This window comes from Crocodylus porosus, unplaced genomic scaffold (assembly GCF_001723895.1).
Source record: "Crocodylus porosus isolate Cpor-Errol unplaced genomic scaffold, CroPor_comp1, whole genome shotgun sequence".
Taxonomy (NCBI): domain Eukaryota; kingdom Metazoa; phylum Chordata; order Crocodylia; family Crocodylidae; genus Crocodylus; species Crocodylus porosus.
Window position 1 is genome coordinate 75911190 of NW_017728886.1, and position 23036 is coordinate 75934225.

Sequence of the window (23036 nt, forward strand, 5' to 3'; positions counted from 1 at the left end):
TTCCATGGTCAGGTGATGCAGCTGTGGGCTATGTGGTGCTGGAGCAGCCAGCAGCGGACAGAGAAGCAGTGAAAGCAGCCACAGGCAGAGGCTTCCAGTTCAGGGGGGGTGGAGGTAGGAGGGGGCTGAGGGTGGGGTGGAACCGGGATGGCCTTGCTCCTGGGTCCTGCTGCCCCTGGCTCCCATCATCTTTGACAGGCAGCCAGGAGCGGATAAATATTTATTTTCTAAAATTTTTAGTGGCCCCGCAGGCCAGACAGAATGGCCTAGTGGGCCAGATCCAGCCCATGTGCCATATTTTGCCCACCCCTGATTTAAACCATGGGTTTCACAGATGTATGACAGCAAGAGACCACTGAGGCTGACTCAGGAATGTTGGGTTCCGTACCATGCTGTTGAGGGGGAGTTCACTCTAGTGCTCAGAGACACTTTTGCCTTTTCCCTCTCTCTGCCCCATTTTCTTCAGTCTGTCCCTGTCCCGGTCCTATCTCTTTTCTTTCCATCACTACTCAGCCTAGTCACAGTCTCTTTGCATCCTGTCCTAGATTCCAGTGTAATTTCCCATCTGAGTTCCTGTTATTTTCTCCGCCCAGTCTTTTTGCTTTGTAGTTCAAGTTCTTCACTTGTACCCTGGCTCCTCATTAGATCTATCTCTCCCTCACTTTTATCCTCCTTCCACTGATTCCTAGCTCATCAACCAATGGTAATATCCCTCTCTCCCCATACCAGCTGGCTTCTAGTTCTCTTTCATTTCCCTCCTTGAGACAAGCTCTGTGTGCCTAACTTCTCCCTGGACCTCAGAAATTGTGAATAGACTTCACAGAGAAAGTCTGACTTTCCCTGTAGCCCTGGGCTTTGAGCATTCCCATTGGCTGCCTATACACATGCTTGTTCACATTCTAATTAGAATGCATTTGAGCAGACTCAATTAATACAGTGTTTTGGTGTTCTAATTAAAATGCTCCCATGTCATTTCACCATCACGTGTGATGGAGCACCAGTGGGGTGCTCACCACTCTGGGGCTGCTACAAGATCCTTGGGAGCTTGCTTGTGGAGCAGCAGGGAAAAGTCTCTAACAGGAACCATTTTAAAGGGGGAAGGTGGGTGGCAGAGCACGGTGTCCGCCACTTTAAGAGTTGGCGGCAGGTGCTGTCTCAGTTCTGATAAGCAGCAGCCATTTTAGATCCAGGCCAGCAGAGCTTGAGGCAGCAGTTTGCTGCCTGATGCCATGAAAGGAACATCTCCCAGTGGAGTTGCTGCTCCTGCAACAACTAGGAGGTAAGGGCAGGAGCTTATGGGAATGGTTTGGAGGCTCCTGGTCCTGGGCATGACTTGAAACTGCACCCTGCTGGGGAAGGGTGGCATGGTGGGGCTCCTAGTGGCATGGAAGCCTCCAGGAAATGCCAAGCCTGTTACCTCCCTGCTGAAAAGTGAGGAGGGGTGCCTTAACCCTAGCCCCTGCCTTTAAATGGGTTATTTATCACCAGAGGTAGTGGAGGGCCAGGCATCTGGTGTGGCACCTGAACCTGGGTGGGGTGCAAGACCCTGGAGAGTGGATAGTGGAGCTAGGTACGGCTGTGGCCACCTTGGCCTGGGTAGGGTACAAGACCCCAGAGAGTGAGAGTGCTGGGCCAGGTATGCTATCGAGTAGCACCTGAGCCTGCATGGGGGTTGTTCGACCCTAAGCACCAGCATTGGGGTGGAGTATGTGCCTTAGTGGAGGTACAAAGCAGGGTAGAGGGGGGCACCTAACAGCTTGCACCAGAGTGGCAGTTGGGAGGCCCTGGAGAGAGGGGTGAGTAGAGAGTGGGAGTTGTGAGGCCCTGTGAACACAGGGGCCTGAGATGAGGTCCTATGAGGAAGGGGTGTGAAATAGGTCCCCGGTGAGCAGGGGGCTTTAGGGTAGGTCCTGCTGTCATGGGGGCTGAGTTAGGTCCAGATAAGCCTTTGGGCACCTGAGGCCACAGGTAGGCTGGAGGCTGGGGAGCAGCTGAGGAAGAGCCACAGGTAAACAATGGGGTTTGTCAGGAGCCCCTGATTGGGAACAGCTGGATGAGTGACCTGGCAAGAGACCATAAGCAGAGTCAGACCAGTGTTTTGCAAACTGCCCAGCACTCACTTGGATGAGGGCAGTGCCCAAGAGGCTGTGTGCTTGCTGGCCAGGGAGTGCAGGGAAACAAGCCCGAGGACCCTCCGGGTGAGGGCAAGGTAAATGTGGCCCTGGGGAAAAGGAGGGGTAGTATGAGCGTGGCCCCGCAAGGGGCAGTATGAGAGAGACCACGTGAGAGGTAGTGGAGTGAGAGGCCTCAGTGAGAGGGAGGTGGTACAAATGTGGCCCATAATAGGGCAGAACATGAGAAGCGTAACACTGTCCTGAATTGGGCCCAGCCTCAGGCTGGAGCAGAGCACAACTGTTAGAAACAGCTGCGAGGCTTGGGATTCAGTACAGGGGTGGTTGGAGCTGCATTCATAGGCCCAGGAGAACAGGACATTCAAAGGGCAGCCTCCCACCTAATTAAGACCCTAAATATTTAACAACTAGGCATGGCAGGCAAGAGAGGTGAGCAGTCCACCTAGAGGCAGGTGGGAGACTAGCACTGTGGCTGGTTGGGGAGTTCCCACTTTGCCACAGTGTGTATTAAGCCCCTGCACATTTTAAAATGGTTGCACAGGCACTTTGTTTAAATCTCGTCAAAAGAGCTTTAGACAAAGTATCCCATGGCCATTTTAAAATGTGCAGGGTTTAATACATGTGATGGTGAGCCATTTTAATTAGAGCAGCTGTTTCGGAACCACTCTAATTAAAACAACCCCTCCCAGTCCCAAGCACATGGATAGGCAGCCATTTGTTCTATGGGGGGGGGCGGGTTATGCACACTCCTTTCCATAAGTAGGAGTTGTGAAAGGAAGAAGTATGCTTGGTTGCTTCTTGGAAATAGCATAAGTTGAGTCTTATCTAACTTAGGAGCTGTGAGGAGATGGAGCATGTTTAAAAACGTGGGAATTTGTGGGGGTTTTAGCTGCTAAACCATTTAAAACAAAAACAAAACACACCAAGCTTGTGAAAAAAGAGGTTTTTTGTGGATTTATTTTTCATGAAATCTGCAAAAGGCACAGGTCTGATACAAGAATACCCACCTGCTCCAAAGTTTAGGGATACTAGAGCACCTAAAAGAAAAAGCTGCCAGACTTTTTACCATGGACAGTACGACAGTATCTTTTTTCCTTAAAAATGGCCAAATAATTTTGGCTGATATATGCATGCATTTGGCTGATGTATATCATACATATGCATAAAAGTATATATGTGTGTGTGTATATAACATAATAGCCTGCCACAGATGCCTGGCATGGAAAATTTCAGCAGAAACTTAGTTTGGCAAAATTAAGCAACTGAAAACAGGGTGTTATACTGAAAAGTGTTAATCACTTTAAAAATAGGCGGTGTTACCAGCCTACCCCATAACTTGTCTGTTAAATTTCATTGCTTGGTCCTGAATTCTCTCTTAACTTGTCTCTGCCCCCCTCTGCATGTGCAGGTAAAGACACAGTGGGATATAATGAGCAATTCACACAATCATGCCTTCTGCCGTGCCACACATGCATGGTAGGAGGCACAATTGTGGGATTGCACATTGGATCCCATCATGCCTTATTGCAGGTGCAGCCCAACCCCAAGCTTTCCCAGCACCAGCAAGATGCAAGCTCTTGCAGCTGGGAGCTTCCTCAGTTACAGGGCTTCCAGCTGCAGGGGCACCCTGTGCACCACTGAGGCTGGCAGACAGCCAGAGCCACAACCCCCTTCCTCCCCCAGGGCTAGGAGATCATAGCCACACCCTGCAGCTGCTGGGACCCAGCTGGATCCCAGTACTGGGGGGCAGGGACCCATCATCCACAGCTGTTGGACTCCAGGTCCTGGCAGCTGTGGGGTACTGCTGGGACCCAGAGTTCACAGCTGCTGAGGCTGAGAGTCTCCAGCAGTTGCAAGACTCGCAGTCCCAGCTGGGCAAGTTTCATCTGTGTGGCTAGGAGCTGACAGGGCTCCCAGCTATAGGGGAGACCCTGCTATATGTACATATTAAAGCTTGATAGCAACCAGTTATCAAGTTAGTACCCATTTTTGAGGTCTGACTTTATAGCTGGTTGGAGCATTTTATGGCTTGATAACTACTTTGTATATGTAGCTGGTCTCAAGGTAGCTGTTCAATTAACCAGTTAATTGTACTATACCTATAACGTAGAGGGGGCCTCTAATTCTGTAATGGGTTGAATACAACTTCTAAATGTGATCTCAGAAATTCTGGAGAGATGTTTCTATCTTCCATCAAATTCCATAAGATATGCTAATGTCAGAAGTTTTAAAGTGTTTTTTAAATATTCCTCTTTGCATAAGTGCATGTATTTAAACAGTCAAATACTTGTGGATTTTATCAGATGGTTTGCAAGTGCTGTGGTGGGTGTATTGTGTGTACTAAATAATTTGTCCTTAATTTAGACCAACTGTAGGTGCCAGTCAGCATCTTATAAAAAAAACCCCTTCATCGTCTCCTTGGAAGTACAAGTTTGGACTTCTTCGCTAGACAGAAAATGTATGTTGTTTTGGTTGGCTGTGACAAGTTGCTTTTTTCACTTATAGTTAAGTAAGGTTTCTTTTTTGATTTGAGAGAAGCATATGAACAGATGATAAATCTTCAAGGGTTGCTAGAGTTGAGCATTCTGACAAGACCTTGGATGACAAGCTTTGAAGACATCTTACTGCCTGTTTGGGTAGGCAAGACTTGTGTGGTATGTGAGGTGGGGTAGAGTGAATCCAAGCATGTGAACATATGCTGTCACTATTGATAAATGCAGATAGTCCACCTACAGGCTTTCATAAATAAAGTTGGAAGTTTGTAGATATGCCCGTTTTCTGTAACTTCTTTAAAAAAAGTCCATAGTTTCCTTTTTTGACTTTTGTATGTCTAAAACCAATGTTAAAACACAGTACTGCAAACGGTATAACTCCACATTGTGAGCAGCACCTGCTTCAGTTTTATGATGCAATGTATTGTAAAACTGGTTTGACTTCCTGCTCTTATTTTGCATGGAAGCTTTGATAATAGCTCTATAGTTAAGGCTGCATTGAGCTTTTTGCCTTTGACAGCAACTTGTAACCTCTCTCAAGAGTCAAAGAAGTCGGGTGCTGAGAAAAATGTGATAGGATTCTTAGGTATATGATTTTTTTAGAGCATTTTGGTCACTGGTATGTGTTACTGAAAAAAAAAGAAATAAAAGTTAAATAATTTTCAGAAATTTCGCATGGTGCATAATTTTAAATTTTAAAGCAAAAACTATATCGCCTGCCATCTTTGAAATTCACCCAGATGTCAATAATCCCTCCTTGTGTTACCAAAACCCCTTCTCAAACATTTGGTATTTCTCTTAAAAAACTATAAATTTCTGCTTAATTGAAAAGAACACCAAAATGTAGTTGCCAAACTGAAGAGGGATACAACCTTTGGCTGAGGGTGCAGTGGGCAGGGAGCCAAATTGCCATGAGTTCAATTCTTACCTCTTCCCTGAACTGTTTTTAATGAAACTACGTGTTCTTCATAGTTCTTATTAAGTAAGGCTTCATGTTTCTAGCTCAAAAAGGCAGGTATTATTTTCCTCCATTTTGCAGATAAAACAACTGAGGTCATGAGACATTGAAAAAGGTCTCCTGTCTCCACCTGTGGCAGAACTCAGGATAGAATTAATTTGCAACTGAGGTAGACAGAGTTTTTTCTATTTAACCACACTGTATCTCAGACAATTTAGGCTTTGGTCTCTGTAAAATGGGACTATACTGCATACATGTATATGCAAACTGTCAGGTGCACAGGTGAATAATATTGCCTCTAATCACTCACTCATATTGTTTGTCTACAGAATGGTCTTAAAGCATTGGAGTGGAATCCAGGAAATGAATTCTACTTTTAGTTCTGCCATATATAAAAAGTATGGTGCTGAGCAAGTCAGTTAAATCAAAGTATTCAACAGCGTCCCTTTCATGTTATACACTTTATTTTTGTTGTTTGGACTAATTTGAAATTATTAAATTGTATTTGTTTTTCAAACTAATATTAAGAGAAGGAAAATGAATCCTAATGTACACAATAATAAGTATCTGGACAGTTAGCATAAGAATGCATTATGAAATAAAATTCCTCTGCTATTCCACTGTATTTTTTAGGTTCTTTGCATATGTTCCATAGTTGAGAAGCTGATCTTTTCTACTAGGATTAGCTTTCTTCCTTTTGTTGGACATTATTCAAAAGTTGTTGGTATGCAATAATAAAATAAACCATTGATATAACTTTTTATGTATTTCTCCCTGCCTCCTTCAGTATTGCTTTCCTGCAATTACACACACATGCACACATGGTATTGCTGAGGGGAATGTACATCATACATATACACACAGGGCATGTCTACACTTTCATTAATACGATATAATTACAGAGCATTACGTCTAGTACCTGTAATGATAAGTACTAACTTAATGTGCTGTAATCAGTGCAACTGCACATTAGCACAAATGAACGGTCTTTTTGTGACATTAATGCACAATAGACTAAATCTACTGGACATTAGCATGGGTTTTGCCTGCCGTACTAACACACAGTAGAATTAGTCTACTGTGCTTGAAGTGTCTTGTGTAGATGCACCCACAAAGTGGTATTGAGGGGAATATAAACATGCATGTTGTCTTTTGCACTTAACCTTTCCAAATGCCATTTAAAAATCAAGGAAATTCAGCAATAAAGAACTTTATTTTTAAACGTTGGGACTGCTTAGCAACATACAGAAGTACTTTATTGCCGTGACTTAAACAGAAGTTCATGGCTTTACAGTTTAAAAATGGGTACAGTGCTTTAAATTAAACTTTGTTCAATGAGGTATTAAATTTGAAGTGCTATATTTTATAGCACTTTAGCAATCTACAGCACTTTAAATAACTTCTGTACGCTGGTCAAATTTCTGACCAGTAGAGAAGCCACAAGAGGCTGTGAAGCACCCCTCGCCTCCTAGCTTAGAAAGTGCAGGGAGGCTCAGAGTCCTCCCTGTCCCGCCGCCTGCCCACCAAACACTGCATGTCTGTCATGTTTAAAAGCACTGTAACTTTATAGCGCTATAAAAAGTGGTTTAAATTACAGCACTGTAAAGTATGCATGGAGCACTTCTGTACATGTCTCCATGCAATCCCCTAAAAAGCAGAGATGTCCAGCTGAAGTATTCCTTAACTCGCACAGTTTCCATCTTCACTGATGGATTCCATGTCTCTCAAAAAATATTCTACATCTTTCATGTGTACAGTAACATTATAGACAAACCACATTTGTCACAGTTGTACTAAAATGTAAAACTTTATTTTAACTTAGTATTTCTGCCATGAAAAATAGCACTCAATGCACTTTGTCCATGAACAAGTATTTATAGACAGATATGCTAGTATGGCTGAGGACAGCAATCTGTAAGACATAACTTATATAGTGATCTCAGTTGTCATACTTAATATAAGCCATGACACTTTAGAGAGGTGATTGATTTACCATTTTTAAAAATTAAAAGCAGTTCTCTTCTTACTAAAAAGAAATTCAACAATCATCATGGAGACTGGTATCTTTTTTTTCTATGAGAATCTGGAAGGTTTTGGTCTAACATTTTTGGACCCTTTATAAACAATTCAAAAGGGTGCTATGCAAAAAGTGTCCTCTCCAAGTATTTTTGAGATGCATTGTATACTGCATTTAACATTTTCATATACAAATAAATGTAATCTTGGTTGCATTGCAAGACTTTTTTTCCAAATATAAAAATTTTACCAATTTTGGTTATTAATTAGCAATGTGTATTACTACACTAATACCTCATTTGCAAAAGCACTGTTTCTTGATTTCCTACTGAATAAGATAAAATTTAATAAGATAAACAGCTGTCAGATCTTCTGACAATTGATAGCAGCATCAGAATCACTAAGTGACTTAGGTGACAAGCTATACTGACATGTTGGGTTTTTATTGCAGTCCTCGGTGCATAAAGATCTCGTATTAAGTGATATTTAACGAAGATTCGTTCTGTTTGTCAGTTCCATGACATGATCTGTGTGAATGAAGGAATAATGTCCTGGTGTCAGCTGAAGATGAGAAAATTGCAGTAGATATTACCTGTCTTAATAGCACTGAACTAGTCTGTGGAGTTGTAGAAAAATAAAATTGCATGCTTTATCATCATGCTGCCAGATGGGGCTTAGGCAAGTTTATGGAGAAATTCATGCACTGTTACTCAGTAACTGATGGGTGATGTTAGGGAAAAAATCACTTATGAGGATTTACTACATTTGTTCCCTCAGATCAAATGAATTTCTCTAGTTCGTGTAAAATGTTATTACTGTCATGTTTAACTACTGTGACTTTTCAACCATGAAACAGCAAACAGCAAATTACTTAAAAAAAACACTATGAAGACATCATTTTGGCCTGGAAATTCATAAATTTGCTTCAGTAAAGTAAAATTATATTCTCCAGACATGCAAAAGACTTCTTCAGGTACAGATTGACATTCTGCACTCTGCTGCAGTTAAAGCTTGTGAAAAATACACTCCTTATTTGTTACGTATGTGCTTAAACATTAGAAGAAGACAATGTCAATAATAATAATAACTATTTCACAATAGTGCCTTGTATCTCAAAATGTTTTGTAAAGATCAACTAATTAAGCTTCCCAAAGCCTGGAAGAATGTAGCAATGGCTCAGAACCCTAAACCCTACATAAAATTAGGTGAGTAGTTTGGTTGAATTTAAAGAAGTAGGGAAACAAGCTATGGCCTCTGTTTTGATTCTGGAGTGTTTCTTCAACCTTGGGGTTGTGAATCACAACCTTCAGATCTAAATTTGCCTTTCTCAGTCTGTTCTAGGATTTTAGTACTGGTTAAGATTTCTGGTCAGGATTAGTATCTGTAACTTATAGATGAGGGAAAACTTGAGGCACAGAGAAATGTTAAAGTGATTTACTTATACTATAGTCACATAGCAAATCAGTGGCAGAACCAGCAAAACAAGCCACATCTTCCTCACGTTTACTTCATGCTTCTAGAAAGTGTTCAAAGCTAAGCTCTTTTATATTTGATTTTTCCTTTACATTTGAGATATGTGGGCCATAGTAGTGAAAGCAGTCACAAAAAATTGAACAGTGTAAGTTACTGATCAAAAGGCTATATTATTTTCCTAAATATTGCTTTACTGTACCATTTTGGTGACTAGCAGCTCTTTGCCAGTGTTTTATTTTTCTATGTTTTTATTTATTTTAAATTGCCTCATCTCTTCACATTGTAGTTGAATGGCTGGTAGTAAAATGTAACGATAGGAAACTATAACTGGACTGAAAGATTTATTTCTTGCTATATTTTTTTACTTTTTATTTATTTTGGAGGATTTTTTTTTTCTAGAAAAGTTTTGAAGGAAATCTCTGTTGGAGATCTCAAGCCAAATGAGACGGTTGAAGCAAATCTAGAAGCACAGCTACTCTCCAAGCTAGATCATCCAGGCATTGTCAAGTTTTACGCAAGCTTTGTGGAGCGAGAAAGTTTCTGCATCATCACTGAATACTGTGAGGTGAGACCTCTTTTAGAATATTTTGAAAATATTATAGGTTGTGTGTCTGAAAAATAATTTTTTTAACAGAAACCTTTTAAAGTTGTAATTTACCAAGCTAATTCTTGATAAAAAATCCTAATTTTTAAATTTGCAATATTATCTACTATTTACTAGGTAGATTTCAAGCACTTAACACAGACAGTCTCTTCTCCGAGGAAGTCATAGACTAAGGAATATCAGGTAAAAGGGAATAACAATATATAATGTAAAAACAAGTCAGTTTGGTTAGAGCTAGGCAATACGGTAGAACTGAGTCTTTAAAATAGATTTGAATAGACACAAGTGGCACACGGGTTTAGATGAGTTCAGGAAGGTTGTATTATACATGGCATAATGGAAAAAGGCATGAAGACCTGACAAAAGCTAGATGAGGCTTAAATACAGAGAATATGGGTGGATGGTGCCTCCTGGCAAGAGGGGGGGCACCAGCTGCCAATTGCTGACGGGAGAGAGGGGTCCCTCAGCAATCGATAACTGGCAGAAGTGCCAGCGGAAAATTGGAAGTGGTGCTGGCACTTCTCAGGGGGAGCACCAACTGGCGCTCCCCACTCCTCAGCCGGTGAGGGCCAAATTTAGGGGGAGGCATGTGCCCCCCTATGCATTGCCTATGACAGAGAATATGGGAACAATACAAAGCTTGACAAGAGAGGATAAGTAAGGAATAAGGGTGGCATGACCTTTGAAGTTAGTTATAGGAAGCTTGAAACTGATCTTGGATACTGATCTGGAACTGATCTTCCCTTTTACCTGAAACCAACGTGGGAATACAAGAAGATGATGGGCAAGGGCAATGAGGTTAACAATCTTATGCAGAATTTTGCATAGACTGAAGTTGGGAAATGTTTGTGTTTGGGAGTTCGGAGTAGAGAGAAGGCTGGAGTAGTCAAGGTATGTTACTGTGTTTCTTAAATCTCACATTTGGTCTATGGCAAGTTAAAAGACATTGATGAAATATATTGCAAAGACTAAAAATGAAATTAGTAAAACAAAAGTAAAGCTTTTGAATCATCTTTTAAAAGTATCTAAACTTTTAATTATGTTAAATATAGGCGTGCAATTTTATTACTTTAAAAATGGAATAACTCTTTTATTACATTAAAAATGTATGCTAAGTTGTGCATATACACTGCACATTATATTTGGCTTTGTTTGTTGGCTAAAAGTCTTTGGTCTCCACTAAACTCAAAGCATGCCACTAGTTTGGCTATATATATCTGTAGCTGAGTTGTCTTTACCAGCCTGGTTAATCACATTGGTACAAGCACAGATTTGGTGCTAAAAGTTAAAGAAATAAACCTAGCCAATAATACATTATTGCATAAATATATTCTGCATAGACAATTCAGGATATGTTTGTCTTTCAAATGTTGCAAGAGTTGAGCTGAAGGCCCAGATTTTTTCTTGAACTAGAGCAATGTTTTCTTTGCCCAGTGTCGCAGGCACTGAAGTGCCTGCTCCTAAGGGACAGATGTGGGTTGCTGGGCCAACCACTGAGGTCAGCTGACCAGGAGGGGGCAGGGCCTGGCCTATATAAACAGCCTAGGCTGAGGCCAAGCAGGCAGTTCCCTTCTGGCAGCCATGAAGGAGAGAGCTCCGCTGGGAGTAGGCAGAGGTGGGAGGCCTGAGGACCTGAGCAGTTCATGGGGTGAGAATACCAGGCAGTGGAGCCCTGGCAGGGATGGAAATAATAATGAGCCAGAGGGCTTTGGGTTTACGTTTAAGCCAGGGGGCTAGAGTTTGAGTTAGAGCCGTTTGGCTGATGGTTTTTGTTGGTTATTGTTACACCGGAGGACCGGGTGAGGCTGTAGGGGTTGGAGGAGGCCTCAGGGGAGCTCCCCAGTAGCGTGGGGGTTCCTGGCACCGAAGGGGGTGCCGTGTTTGGGGGTTGCATAGACCCGGGCCCAGTGGGGCAGTGTCGTGTGGGGCGAGGAGCCCAGTGCGGATGAGTGACCCAAGAAGGCAGGTCTGGGGGCCAGGCACGGCTACGGCCACCTGAGCCCCAATCGCGGGAATCACGAGGCAAGGCCCCAGGGAGGGCGAGAGCATTGCGGCAAGTCCCAGGGAGGGCGACCGTATAGCCCAGGGAGGGCGACTGCAAAGTATTGGGATAAGCCCCAGGGAGGGCAATGGCATAGTATTGGGGTAAGCCCCAGGGAGGGTGCACATAGGCCCCAGTGCGGGCACGAGAAGAAGCCTGGAGAGGGCGAGAGACTGAGTAGAAGCCCCAGGGAGGGCACAGGGCAACAAGGAGCCCCGGGAGAGGGCGAGCATATTGAGAAGCCCTGGGAGAGGGCGAGTGTATGGGTAGAAGCCCGGGGAGGGCGAGTGTACGGGGAGAGGCCCCAGAGGGGGCCGCCAAGAAGAGATAATAGACTTAACAATGTCCGGGACAACTGAGAGGCTTGGGGCGTGGTTTTAGGGGTGGTAGGAACCACGCACAGCCCACAGGGCTGGGGGCACTAGATTGACCTACACGGGACAAAGGGCTGGGATAACTAAGAGCACCATGCTCAAGGGGGTAAAAGGCAGCCTCCCTTTCATAATATTTTCCAGCAAGATGTGGCGGGTGAGATAACGAGGGTGCATGGACACCCACTTGACACAGTAGGGGGTACCAGAAGAGATCACGGCCACTCCTGGGTCCCCACCCTGTATCACCCAGTACAAAATGTTCTTAAAGCTACTGGGCTGCAAACAAGCATTTGCCATACCTGATCTAGGTTTAGATGGCTTACTTGAAGTGGTGGACATGAGGCTGGCAGGTCTGTGGAGAATATTGGTGGGTCCACAGCGAGTTTACCCTATGAGGAGAGGTTGGAGGACTAATATTAGCTTGTCAGGGTCAGGAGGTAGGAACAGCACAGTGTTGGAGTTGGGCAAGTGGCTGAGCTTTTCAAGATCTGGGGCTGTGCTCCAAATGCATGCCAGTATTCATTAAATTAGGTTAACCCCTTCATAGATCAGGTTTAACCTTTCTAGATCTAGGCTAGTTCACCTCAGGAAGTGAACTAACTTAGTTTGGGTGTGCGGTTTTTTTTTTTGTTTTTTTTTTTTGGCCTCTTTAAACCGTGTGAACATCTACACAAGTTTAGATTTAGATTGACCTAACCCTACTTAGGTCAGTCTAAATGTAAGTCTTGTACATTACCCTGGTCACAAACCCATTACACCAAAATAAGAGATTCATCTTTCTCCATTAAAGTAGAGGCTGAATAATGGCTTCTATCCTTGCCCCTTCAGGTGGTATGAAGAGAGTTGCTAAGGAAAAAAGGCACGCCAGGAATTTCCCTGCATCCTGGCAATCACAAGCTGCTGTAATGGCCCAATGGAGGCATTTTTAAGTGACAGTCAGGGAAATAACCCAATAGAGGATCCTGGGAGCACAAAGACAGTTTAATGCTGATTTCATGTAGAGATATATTAGCACAAGGCAAATAAAGCAAGAGAAAATAGACTCCCTGAATATACAACTGGATTCTGACAATCCCAAGCCAAATAAATCAGGTCAGCATGACAGAGAGACCAGTGGAATATGTTTCTAGCCTGTTTTCAAAGTAGAAAAAATATAGTACAACTGCTAATGCAGAAAAAAACAGCAAGCAATCTTTATACTTTATTTGTGTCAACAATTTTCAAGTAAAACTCTTTGCTTGAATATTTTCCCAAAGAACTCACAAAGGCATTTCTGTGCAGAACTGTAAAAGATTCACTTTTAATTAAGAGTGACCACTGCCAGAAAATGTTCTTCTGCATTTGCTTAGGTGGGTACTCTATTTTTATATGTAATAGGATTCAGATCCTTTTACCTAAAAGCTGTCTGGCTTAAATTCTGAGTTGACAAAAAGGAAAATGTGTTGCTATATGGATGTTTGGAAACCTATTATATTGTGTGTCCTGTTTTTAATGTATAGAACTACTAACACAATTGGCAGTAAATGGTACCCTTCTAGGAATGCTCAGAAGAAAGAACTGGCATTAAGTTGGCATGGAAACTAGACTGCCTTTCACCCTTCATTCTGTTCTCTCAACACTATTGTAGGTTTGAACCACATAGTTGGAACAGGTTAGGGCAAACCTCCAATGCACCTGCCCATTGCTGCACCTGTTTGTGAATAGTAGAGGACATTCATTTCCATTGTTCAGCCTGGCTCTTTTGGCATTGTCAAATTCACTCAGAAGTATTGAACAGAGTCTGTGTGTTCTATTTTGATTTGATTGTTAGGCTTTCTTAGCAGTTGTCTCGTTTTAAATATTTTAAGGCAGTACAAACATTGTCCTGTGAAAATGGTGTCAAGCAAAATTGCTTTGAAGAATATTATAGCCTGAAATTTGACTTCAGTGAAATATAGATTTTAAAAAAGAGATATTAGTTTTACTAACAGTTTAAAAAAACCCATAAGCATAGTTATCTAAATTCTCAACCCCTTTTCTCATTTCTGTCTTTTTAGTGCAGGTTCCAATTTCAGTTGGATAGGAAGTGTGCATATGTTAAAGGGAAACTGAGGAAAATTAGCAACTAAGTCATGAAGCCTGTTCACATTCATTAAAATAGCTAAAAATTCAAATCCTATTTCAAACGTATTACCATATTTGATGCTCCTTTTAAATGCAAATCATAATGTGCCCCCTACCATATGCTTCACTTCAGTACCTTCCTGAATACTGACATTCCAAAACACAAAACAAAAGAATATACTTCAGGGTTTTATGTTGTGTTATATTCAAGAATATTTTTCTTGAGAAAAATCTTTAAAAGGAACTTTATAAATATCCTTCAAAAATCTACATAGGCACACTGTATTTTAACTAAGTTCAAATATTTGGATGTCTTTACTTTTTGTTTCTCCTCTCCTCCTTACTTTTTGGTTTATGTGGTAAAGATGACTATGTCAAACTAGTTCACTCCTTTCTCTATATTAGGCCCAATAATGCTCCGCATTTAATACATATAATAACATATTTTACACTTGTGCTTACAGGGTCCAAAAATTATAACTCTGCTCTCTGCTTATATGAAAGACAGAATCTTAAAGAAGGAGGCTATATGATAATTAAATTCTACCTCTTTGTTTTAAAGAGGTAGAATATCTTACAGAATAATAAATAAGAGTTTGTTTAAACTTTGAATTCTATTTCTTCATGTAGTCCTATAGGCTCCCAGGTTGATAGCAATATGTTTTAATTTTAGTGTACAATCTAAATACACAAGGCCCCCTCTACACCTTATAGGTATTGTGCAGTTAACAGGTTAATTGTACAGTTACCTGGAGAGCAGCTGCACGTGCAAAGTAGGTGTCACACCATAAAAAGCCTCCAATTAGCTATAAAGTTACACTTAAAAATGTGTACTATGTAACGAGTTGCTATTGAGTTTTAATTTGCATGTGTAGCAGGGACTCCCTGTGGCTGGGAGCCCCATCACCTAACATGGCTCCCAACCTGAGGGATTTATTGTGCACAGTGTAAAACCCTCAGGCTCTGGGGATCAATGCAGCCATGATCCCCAAGGCTCAGGGGTGCATGAAACCCTGGGGGCTAAAGGATCACCACAGAGGTAATCCCCCACACTAGGGCTACGTGGGACCTGTGACTGGGAGCCCCTCAACTGGGATGTGTGGGGCTCCTAGTTGCAGGAGCTTGCTTCTGGGTGGTGCAGGGGGAGCCCACTCCTGGGCATGGCTTCTTGCTGGTGTAGGGGAAGCCCAATCTTCAGCATGGCAGGAAGTGCCATTGTGGGATCGCTCACTGGAACTCTTCATAGCTTATTGCTGGTGCAGGGGGAGCCCAATCTTTCACTGGCAATAATGTGTACTGGGATCTAATATGTTATCCCACGATGGCACTTCCTGCCATGCACAGGTGGCATGGTAGGAGGGATGGTTGTGTGAATTGCACGTTAAGATTCCTTCACGCCATTACCTGCATGTGCAGAGGGGACTTAAGACAGACAAACTGTAAGTGGGGAAACAAAGGCATAGAGCGGTGAAATGTTTTGCCCAAGATCCAGATCACTGTTGTTCAGATCACTGATTTTCCTATTATTTTAGGTTCTGTTGAATGAAAAATGACTGACTTGTCCAACCCATTCAGGCAGCCTGCCTAAATTCTAATCCCCAGTTCTTGTGCCTCAAAATACATGCACTTTAATTAATGTTACAGACTACATAGCTTGTGTCTGTAGATCTAAGATAAAAATGAAGTCCTATATTTTGACATAAGATGAAATATGTAAAATCCTTATATTGAACATGTGAATGTGCTCTGATGTTTCAGGGTCGAGATTTGGACTGTAAAATTCAAGAGTACAAAGAAATTGGGAAAATATTCACCGAATGCCAAATAGTAGAATGGTTTATACAATTGTTACTTGGAGTCAACTATATGCATGAAAGGTACAATCATTTACTTTAATCTGAAAACACTTAGGCTTGATATGACTGAGAAGATTTCTATTTTCTAATTAAAGATGTTAAAATGGAAATTAAATCCTGCTGTTTATTTTGTTTCTTTGACATAAAACCTTGTACAGCTATCTTGAGTTACTACAGAATGTCTAAAGTAGTGACTGGGTATCTAGTGCATGAACATTGTCTTTTTGAAGGTCCTGCCCTTTAATACCACTCTGTGCATTTACTGTATCTTACAGTAGAATTATAATGGACATCTTTTAGAATTAAGCACCAAAGGCAGACCTTTATTTTCTAAAATCCAGGTGACAGCATTGAAAATGCACAGTACAATACAAACAGTTAATTCCTGAGATTAAAGCAGACATTCAGTCATATTAGAGAAAGAAAATGTAATAGAACTCTTTCAGATATTAAATATAAAGAGTCAAATTTTATCATGGCATAATTCCATTGAAATCAATTAAATTACATCAGGGATTAATCTGGCCTGGTAATATTTGTTCTGGATTTGTTTTTAAAACACCCTGTTACTTTCATCATGATATCAGAGACATCACCTCAAATTTGCAGGTAAGTCAGGAAATTATGTTTAGAATCTCTAAGCAATAGGTTTATTTTCATAACTGAAGATGTAGGATCCATGCCATCAGAAGAAGGGAAATAGTCATTCTATGATGCCCTTCACAGTGCTTATTTTAAAGCTTTTTATAAGGTCCATTAGTTCTTTTTATTATATGTGGAAAAAGAAATAAGAGTTCTTCTACAAGCTTAATAGTCTTATCTAGGTTGGAGAAAAATGGCAAACTATATCTCTTTGCTCTCCCTAACACATTTGTAACGTGCCACACATCTGTACATTGTTCCCACCAGTATGAAGACAACTGAAGTGCTGTTTAAACTGGACTTGCTTTAAACATGTCTAGCCACCTTGTCATCTTCCATCCATGCAATGTCTGCTAATTCAGTTCCTGTATAAACTATCATTTTGGTTAAATAACATTTAACAAATGGTCCCCCCACAGCTGGAGCATTAAATCCTGCTTACAATAATTTGTCCTGTCCACTTTCCACATTACTCTTGAGAGGGGGTCAAGTTTGACTTGGGGCGACTCAATTTACTTAAGGTTAGGAATGAGCTAACACATTTTACTTAGTCATAATCAAGAGTGCTCAGCACTTTTTGGATCTGAAACCTAGAAGAGCAGTGGGGGGGAAGGGAAACGAAAGGCTCTTTTTCAAGCGTTTTCCCCCAGAAATTCTAGAACAACGAGCAGTTAGCTGAGTTTTCAGTACCTTTCAGGCCTTGCAAGTGTTAAAGTAAGGGAGCATGGCAAGAAGCATGATTGTGGGCTCCCGCATCAGATTACATTGCACCATATTGCCAGTGTAGGGAAGCCTGATTCTGAGCTCCCCCTGCTCCGGCAAGTAGCAGGCTTGGCTCCCAGCCACAGGAGCACACCATGCACTCATGTAGGGGGGCGTTCTGTTAGCCGATAGGGGCTTCCAGCTGGGTGTGCTCCCTAGGCTGGAAGCCTGATCATCAGACCAGTACTTCCAGCTCGGGGAATGCATGGTGTGCTCCCCCAGCTAGAAGCTGTGATCAGCTAACCAGGGCTGAGCTCCCAGTCAGCTGACTGGGGCCTCAGTTGTGGTGGCCCCAATCAGCTGAAGAGCCTCCCAGCCTATGAAATACATGGGAGGCTTGACAGGCTGGGCATTGGACACGTGTTCAGTTAATGAGATGATAAAAACCAGCCATAAAGTTATTACACCTATTTTGTGTAATAGCTTTATGGCTTATTACTTATTTTATCACTCCATTAATTGATTGACTGTGTGGCCAGGACGCTATTAAAGATATGATTAACCAGTTAAAATATCTTAAGTATAACGTCTGTCAGGGGCCTTCTCTTTCCTTTCTCCCTGTTTGTAGCTGTTGGCAACAGCTGGCTGTTGGCTTGTTATAGACTCCTGTATAGAAAATGTCTATATTTATATTTAAATTCCCAGAATATTTCCTCTTGCAATGTCCAGCGATTTGGACCAGAATCCATGCTGGTCTTTTTAGGGATAAGAATTCCCTTTTTGCAGGGAAAGTGCTGCTTTTCAGTTTACCAAAGCATTGCTTTCCAGCCATCTGTCTTAGTTAGAAAGTGAAGGGGATTGAAATGAAAAAATATACGTCTCATTTAAAGAGTATATAATAAGGATAGGCTTTATAGGACAGGGGTGTGGCTATCAGGAACTGACGTTTCAAGATACTGAGAAAATGCATCTTCCATGATCTATGATGTTTCTTAAATACTTGAAGAAGAAGAATGTAAAACTGGTTGATGGCTTACTGTCTTTTTGTCCCTCTTTCTCTGTGTGTTCTTGTGCCTCTGTGTAAGATGTATATAATATATATAATCTTACATTGCTATCATGTTGTATATGCAGAGAATGATTAGATGTATTGCCTTTGAAGAAGTAAACATTCCTTGAGACTGAGTTTCACTTTTTCTATTCTGTGGTATCTCAGGATGATTATCTTTCTGCCAGAGCACACAACATAGCTCCCTGTGAACAGCTAGATGGGGAAAAAGCAACACATTTTGTTCTCTTACACAAGGGATTGAATAGGTTGCTGCTGCAATTTACCTAATTTTTATGACTATTCTCAAATTGGGTTACCTGCAGGCATTTGTATGCCTGTTTCATGACTCTCCTCTAATTGGCATACCTTCACCCTGATCCTGTGCCTGGGTATGCCTCTAGATTTATGTGGAGCCCTGCTGAAATCACTGGACTTTTGCTGAGATCTCAGGACATGCCTGCAGTCTGTTAGTTGCAAAATTAAAGTTCACTGGCCAGCAGTAGCAAATTGTTAATGAAAGAAAAGTATACATTAATTGAATATGACTGTTATTTCCTTGGGTCAGATAAAGTTGTATTTCCTCTTACGTTTCAGGCGAATACTTCACAGAGATTTAAAAGCCAAAAATATTTTTTTGAAAAATAATCTTCTTAAAATTGGTAAGATATCCCTGCTTTCTTTTTGTATGATTTATAATATAGAATTCTAGCATATATTTTATAAATAAGTTGATTTTTAATTAGTTGTTCACTAATGGTTTCTAATTCAGTTGATTGCTTTTTCTCATTTCATTTAAAACTATGCTAATACAACGGCCTTTTTTTTTAACCTGGCGATGCTAATTCTTAATGCTTAATTACTTAAAAAGAACACAAATTCCAATACATCATTTTATTTTGAACCTGTTGCAGACTAGAAGAACATATGTGTTTTTGCAAAACTGATTCATATAATATGAATAGATCTGTCTCCATGTTTCAAAAATTTTTACAAGAATTGTGTTGTACAGTCTTTTTATTATGCCTAGTAATGACAATTCCTTATACATAATTGATATCTGGATATAATAATTTAATTAATCCCCAGGCTTTTCTAATAGTTAGTCACACTTCTAACCCCACTCTCTAATCCTGTTATGCTTTAAATTTATTATTTTTTTTATACATTTTTTGCCAACTGCAATATTCTCGTCATTGCATTAAAACTCAGAGGATTTGGACTCTTATTTTTACGCTACGAATTTTAGTCCTGTTCTTGTTGCACACTTTGTTGCACAGAAAATGGGATGCTTAGTGCTTAGAAAGACTGACACGACAATTCCGTTGATAGATAACAAAAAGGCTTTACTAATTAAATAACAGGTTCTTACAAGAAAATGACAGGTAGGCTTATTGCAATCTACAAACAAAACAAGCTATAATCAAGTCCAGTACTTATTAGCTGTAACAGTGGTTTTCTCACCAACACGGGCAAGGAACGGTTCTGGTTTTTGCAATTTCTCACCAGGCATGGATCTGTCGCCAAGGGTGGTCAGCTGGGCTCTGTTATGGTGGGTCAGCGTGTTGTTTCCCTTCTGGAATGAGCACTCTTTGCTGGTAGCTTCCTTCTTTTCTTATACACCTTCTTCAAAGAATATTTCTCTTAATGGGTTGATGATCAGGGTCAAGACAAAGCTAGTAGGGTGGAGGGTTATTGTTTTTCGGTTGTGATGTGAATGTTACCCTTTTGGATCCATCTCTGGTTGTTGTGGGTGAAACTGTCATTCATAAAACTCTTGATTGCTTTAGCCCAACACCCTAAACCAGAGGCATATTACTTGATTTAATTTCAGTAGGACTTGGTTTCCTGAATTGAGCATCTTAGGCCCTAAAGTGTAAGACACAAAATAGGTTATTGTGATAGGGTGGAACCCCAAACATTTTCCAACTGGCAGAGACACCTAGATTGGCAAGGAGTGTGTTAGCAAGGGAGATGTAATCACTCTGAAAGGGGAGCTTGTTCATAACCAAATTAGAGTAGTTGGTCATGGGTTGTACTTAATACTAGAGTCAGAGATGAGATTAATTGTATTGTTATGCTTTAGGTGGTCCCAGCCATGAGTTCATATTCCTGGGCAAAAAGGCACTGATATTATAATTTAGTTATTTAAATTTCACATGTAGATCTGGACAAGCTCTGTGTCCAGCAGTTCTCAAGCTGCATAATATTAGTAGCAACAAAATAAAATCTATTTTTGAAATCCTATTTTGGTGAAAAATGGCAAATAGACTAATTACCTTCCCTTAAATAGTCCATACTTTTTTTAAAGGCACATTTGTTCATTCACTGCATCTGGTTTTTTCCTCCATGAAAAAACTCCAGGTGTACTGACTATATTCTGCTTAGTAGGTTTGTGCCAGTCAATATCATGTTGTTAGTTAAATATGTCCGTGGTTTTACTCCTACCTCTAAACTGTTTTACATGAATTTCCTTATCGCGAAAGATTCATCACTGTCACTGCAGCCATTTGATCTAAAGTTATCTCGATTTTTATAATGCACAGAGAATCAGGGTGTCTAAGTATTAAAAATCCTCAATTTTTATAAGGTGTTGGGTTCAATGGTGTCAGGAGTGCAATCTTGTCCCATATTGCCCTAACATTATGCCTTGACTTTGATATTTAGAAGCTTCCAGAAAGGAAGCTTTTTCAACTCATGGCATATCTTCTGAGAGTATAAGCAAGAGAATAGCTAGCAGCATAATTTTGTGTGAGATGGATGGACGCAAGTACTGGCTTTGTTGAAAACGTTTATCTGCCTTGACAAATAACAGATGGGGAAATAAGGAATTTCTGGTAATGATTAATTTGGGATTAATTTAAACTGGCAATGTAGAGAATAGAGATGCACAAGTTTGTGGTCCCATTACTGTTATCCATAGCCACCCAGTTATTATTTTTATGTTGATTGCAGTAATTTGTTGACAGTTTATTTAAGCTGAGGGTCTGGGCTCAAATGTTTTGAGATATTAAAATATAAAATGTGATATTAAAGACAGTCAAATTAAGCTGGAAATTTCTGATTTGACTTTTAATTTTAGATATTCTTATCTAAATAAATAATATTTCAATTGATTTTTTTTCACTTCTATTTTAAGGTGACTTTGGAGTTTCTCGTCTCTTGATGGGTTCATGTGATCTGGCAACTACATTTACCGGAACACCTTACTACATGAGCCCAGAGGCACTGAAACACCAAGGATATAACACAAAATCTGACATCTGGTGAGTGGGCAGCATGTTTTTTCGACTGAATTAGTCATTCATTCAGAATGAACAAATTGATAAAATAACATTGTTTTTCTAGGTCGTCATGTGTTTGTATCACATGCTCTATTTTTTTCCAAATATTTATTTGAATACTAACTAGCCAGAGCCACCTGGGCAGAATGCTTTCACTACATTATTAGAGAACAGTTCAGGGGTATTTATTTCAGTTCATAGCTGTGTTGTAATTTGAGGGTGTTTTTCTTTGTGTGTGCAAGCTATTTGTCATAGGATGAGCCAAGCAGATTTTTAGAGGAGAAATGAGGCACAGGCCCTGTTGGTTCCTGTTTGTTCTTCCAGGTCAAGGGATTTAACATAGAAGGATCATGTGAGGGTGGGACTGAAGAAGGTCTACTGGGGAAAAGGAAATAGAGTGAAAAATAAGTCCTGTTCCTCAGTTGCAGGAATTGGCATGTTGTTATAGTTGTGATGATCAAGCTGATGTGTGAGAAGCAAGTTTTTTTTGGTGATGTCTTTTACTGGACCCACTGCGTATGTGGGACAGAGATTAGACAAAGTAGGCTCACTACTATTTACCTACCCCCTGCTAAACTCTGTACTTCACAAGTAATAAAGTACCCTTTTTTTTTTCTTTTGGGTGTTTTTTTCTTTTACAGAATTATCTGTTTCAACTACTCGTTTTACAGCTACTTCTGATAACTGCTCTTTGCTCACAGGTTCACAGTCATCTCCCACTTTAAGTAATCATTTTATTTACATAATGGGGTACACAAGTCATTGTGTTATCTGGTGTTTATTTTTGTATCTGCTTCTTTTCCAGAACTGAGAAAGGCCACTCTGTGCCCAAAAGCTAACATCTCTCTTGATAATACAGTAGGTCCAATAAAAAATATTGCCAAAAATACCTTGCTTCTCACATTAGATCAGAAGAAAGTAGCACAGCCTTCTTGGGAAGCTTTTGTGTGACAGTGTGTGGTTTTAGAGGGAATCAGTATTGGTTTTAGTATGTCAGGGAACCAGGAAGAGCCTGGTAAGAGCTCAACTGAAGAAGTCTAGAAAGAGCTGGAGAAAGAGATAGTAGTGTAGAAGTAATTGGCTTACTTGACTAGAAAAACAGACAAAGACCAGACGTGCTGATACAGCTTAATTCAAATGTTCTGAGATAAAGAATCCGCATTCCTGCATTCCTTGGGTTATCTTAATATCTTGCCCTGTATGCCTTGGGATAGCCCTATGCATAAATAATTGTTTAAGTAAACGACCTAAGTTTCTGTGTAATTTACTATTGTTTTGTTTCTCCAAGGTGTATTTTTTATCTCTTTCTCT

The 23036-nt window shown here is 40.7% G+C and overlaps 1 protein-coding gene across 2 annotated transcripts in view; it reads left to right on the forward strand.

Annotated features, from left to right (window-relative positions):
- NEK11 (NIMA related kinase 11) overlaps positions 1-23036 on the forward strand; it is a 185456-nt gene that overhangs the window by 61014 nt on the left and 101406 nt on the right. For both annotated transcript variants that reach the window (XM_019536805.1, XM_019536796.1), the window contains exons 3-6: positions 9471-9636; positions 15952-16070; positions 19039-19103; positions 21581-21707. In XM_019536805.1, the coding sequence (XP_019392350.1) occupies positions 9471-9636; positions 15952-16070; positions 19039-19103; positions 21581-21707 (477 nt within the window). The remainder of the gene's footprint in view (positions 1-9470; positions 9637-15951; positions 16071-19038; positions 19104-21580; positions 21708-23036) is intronic.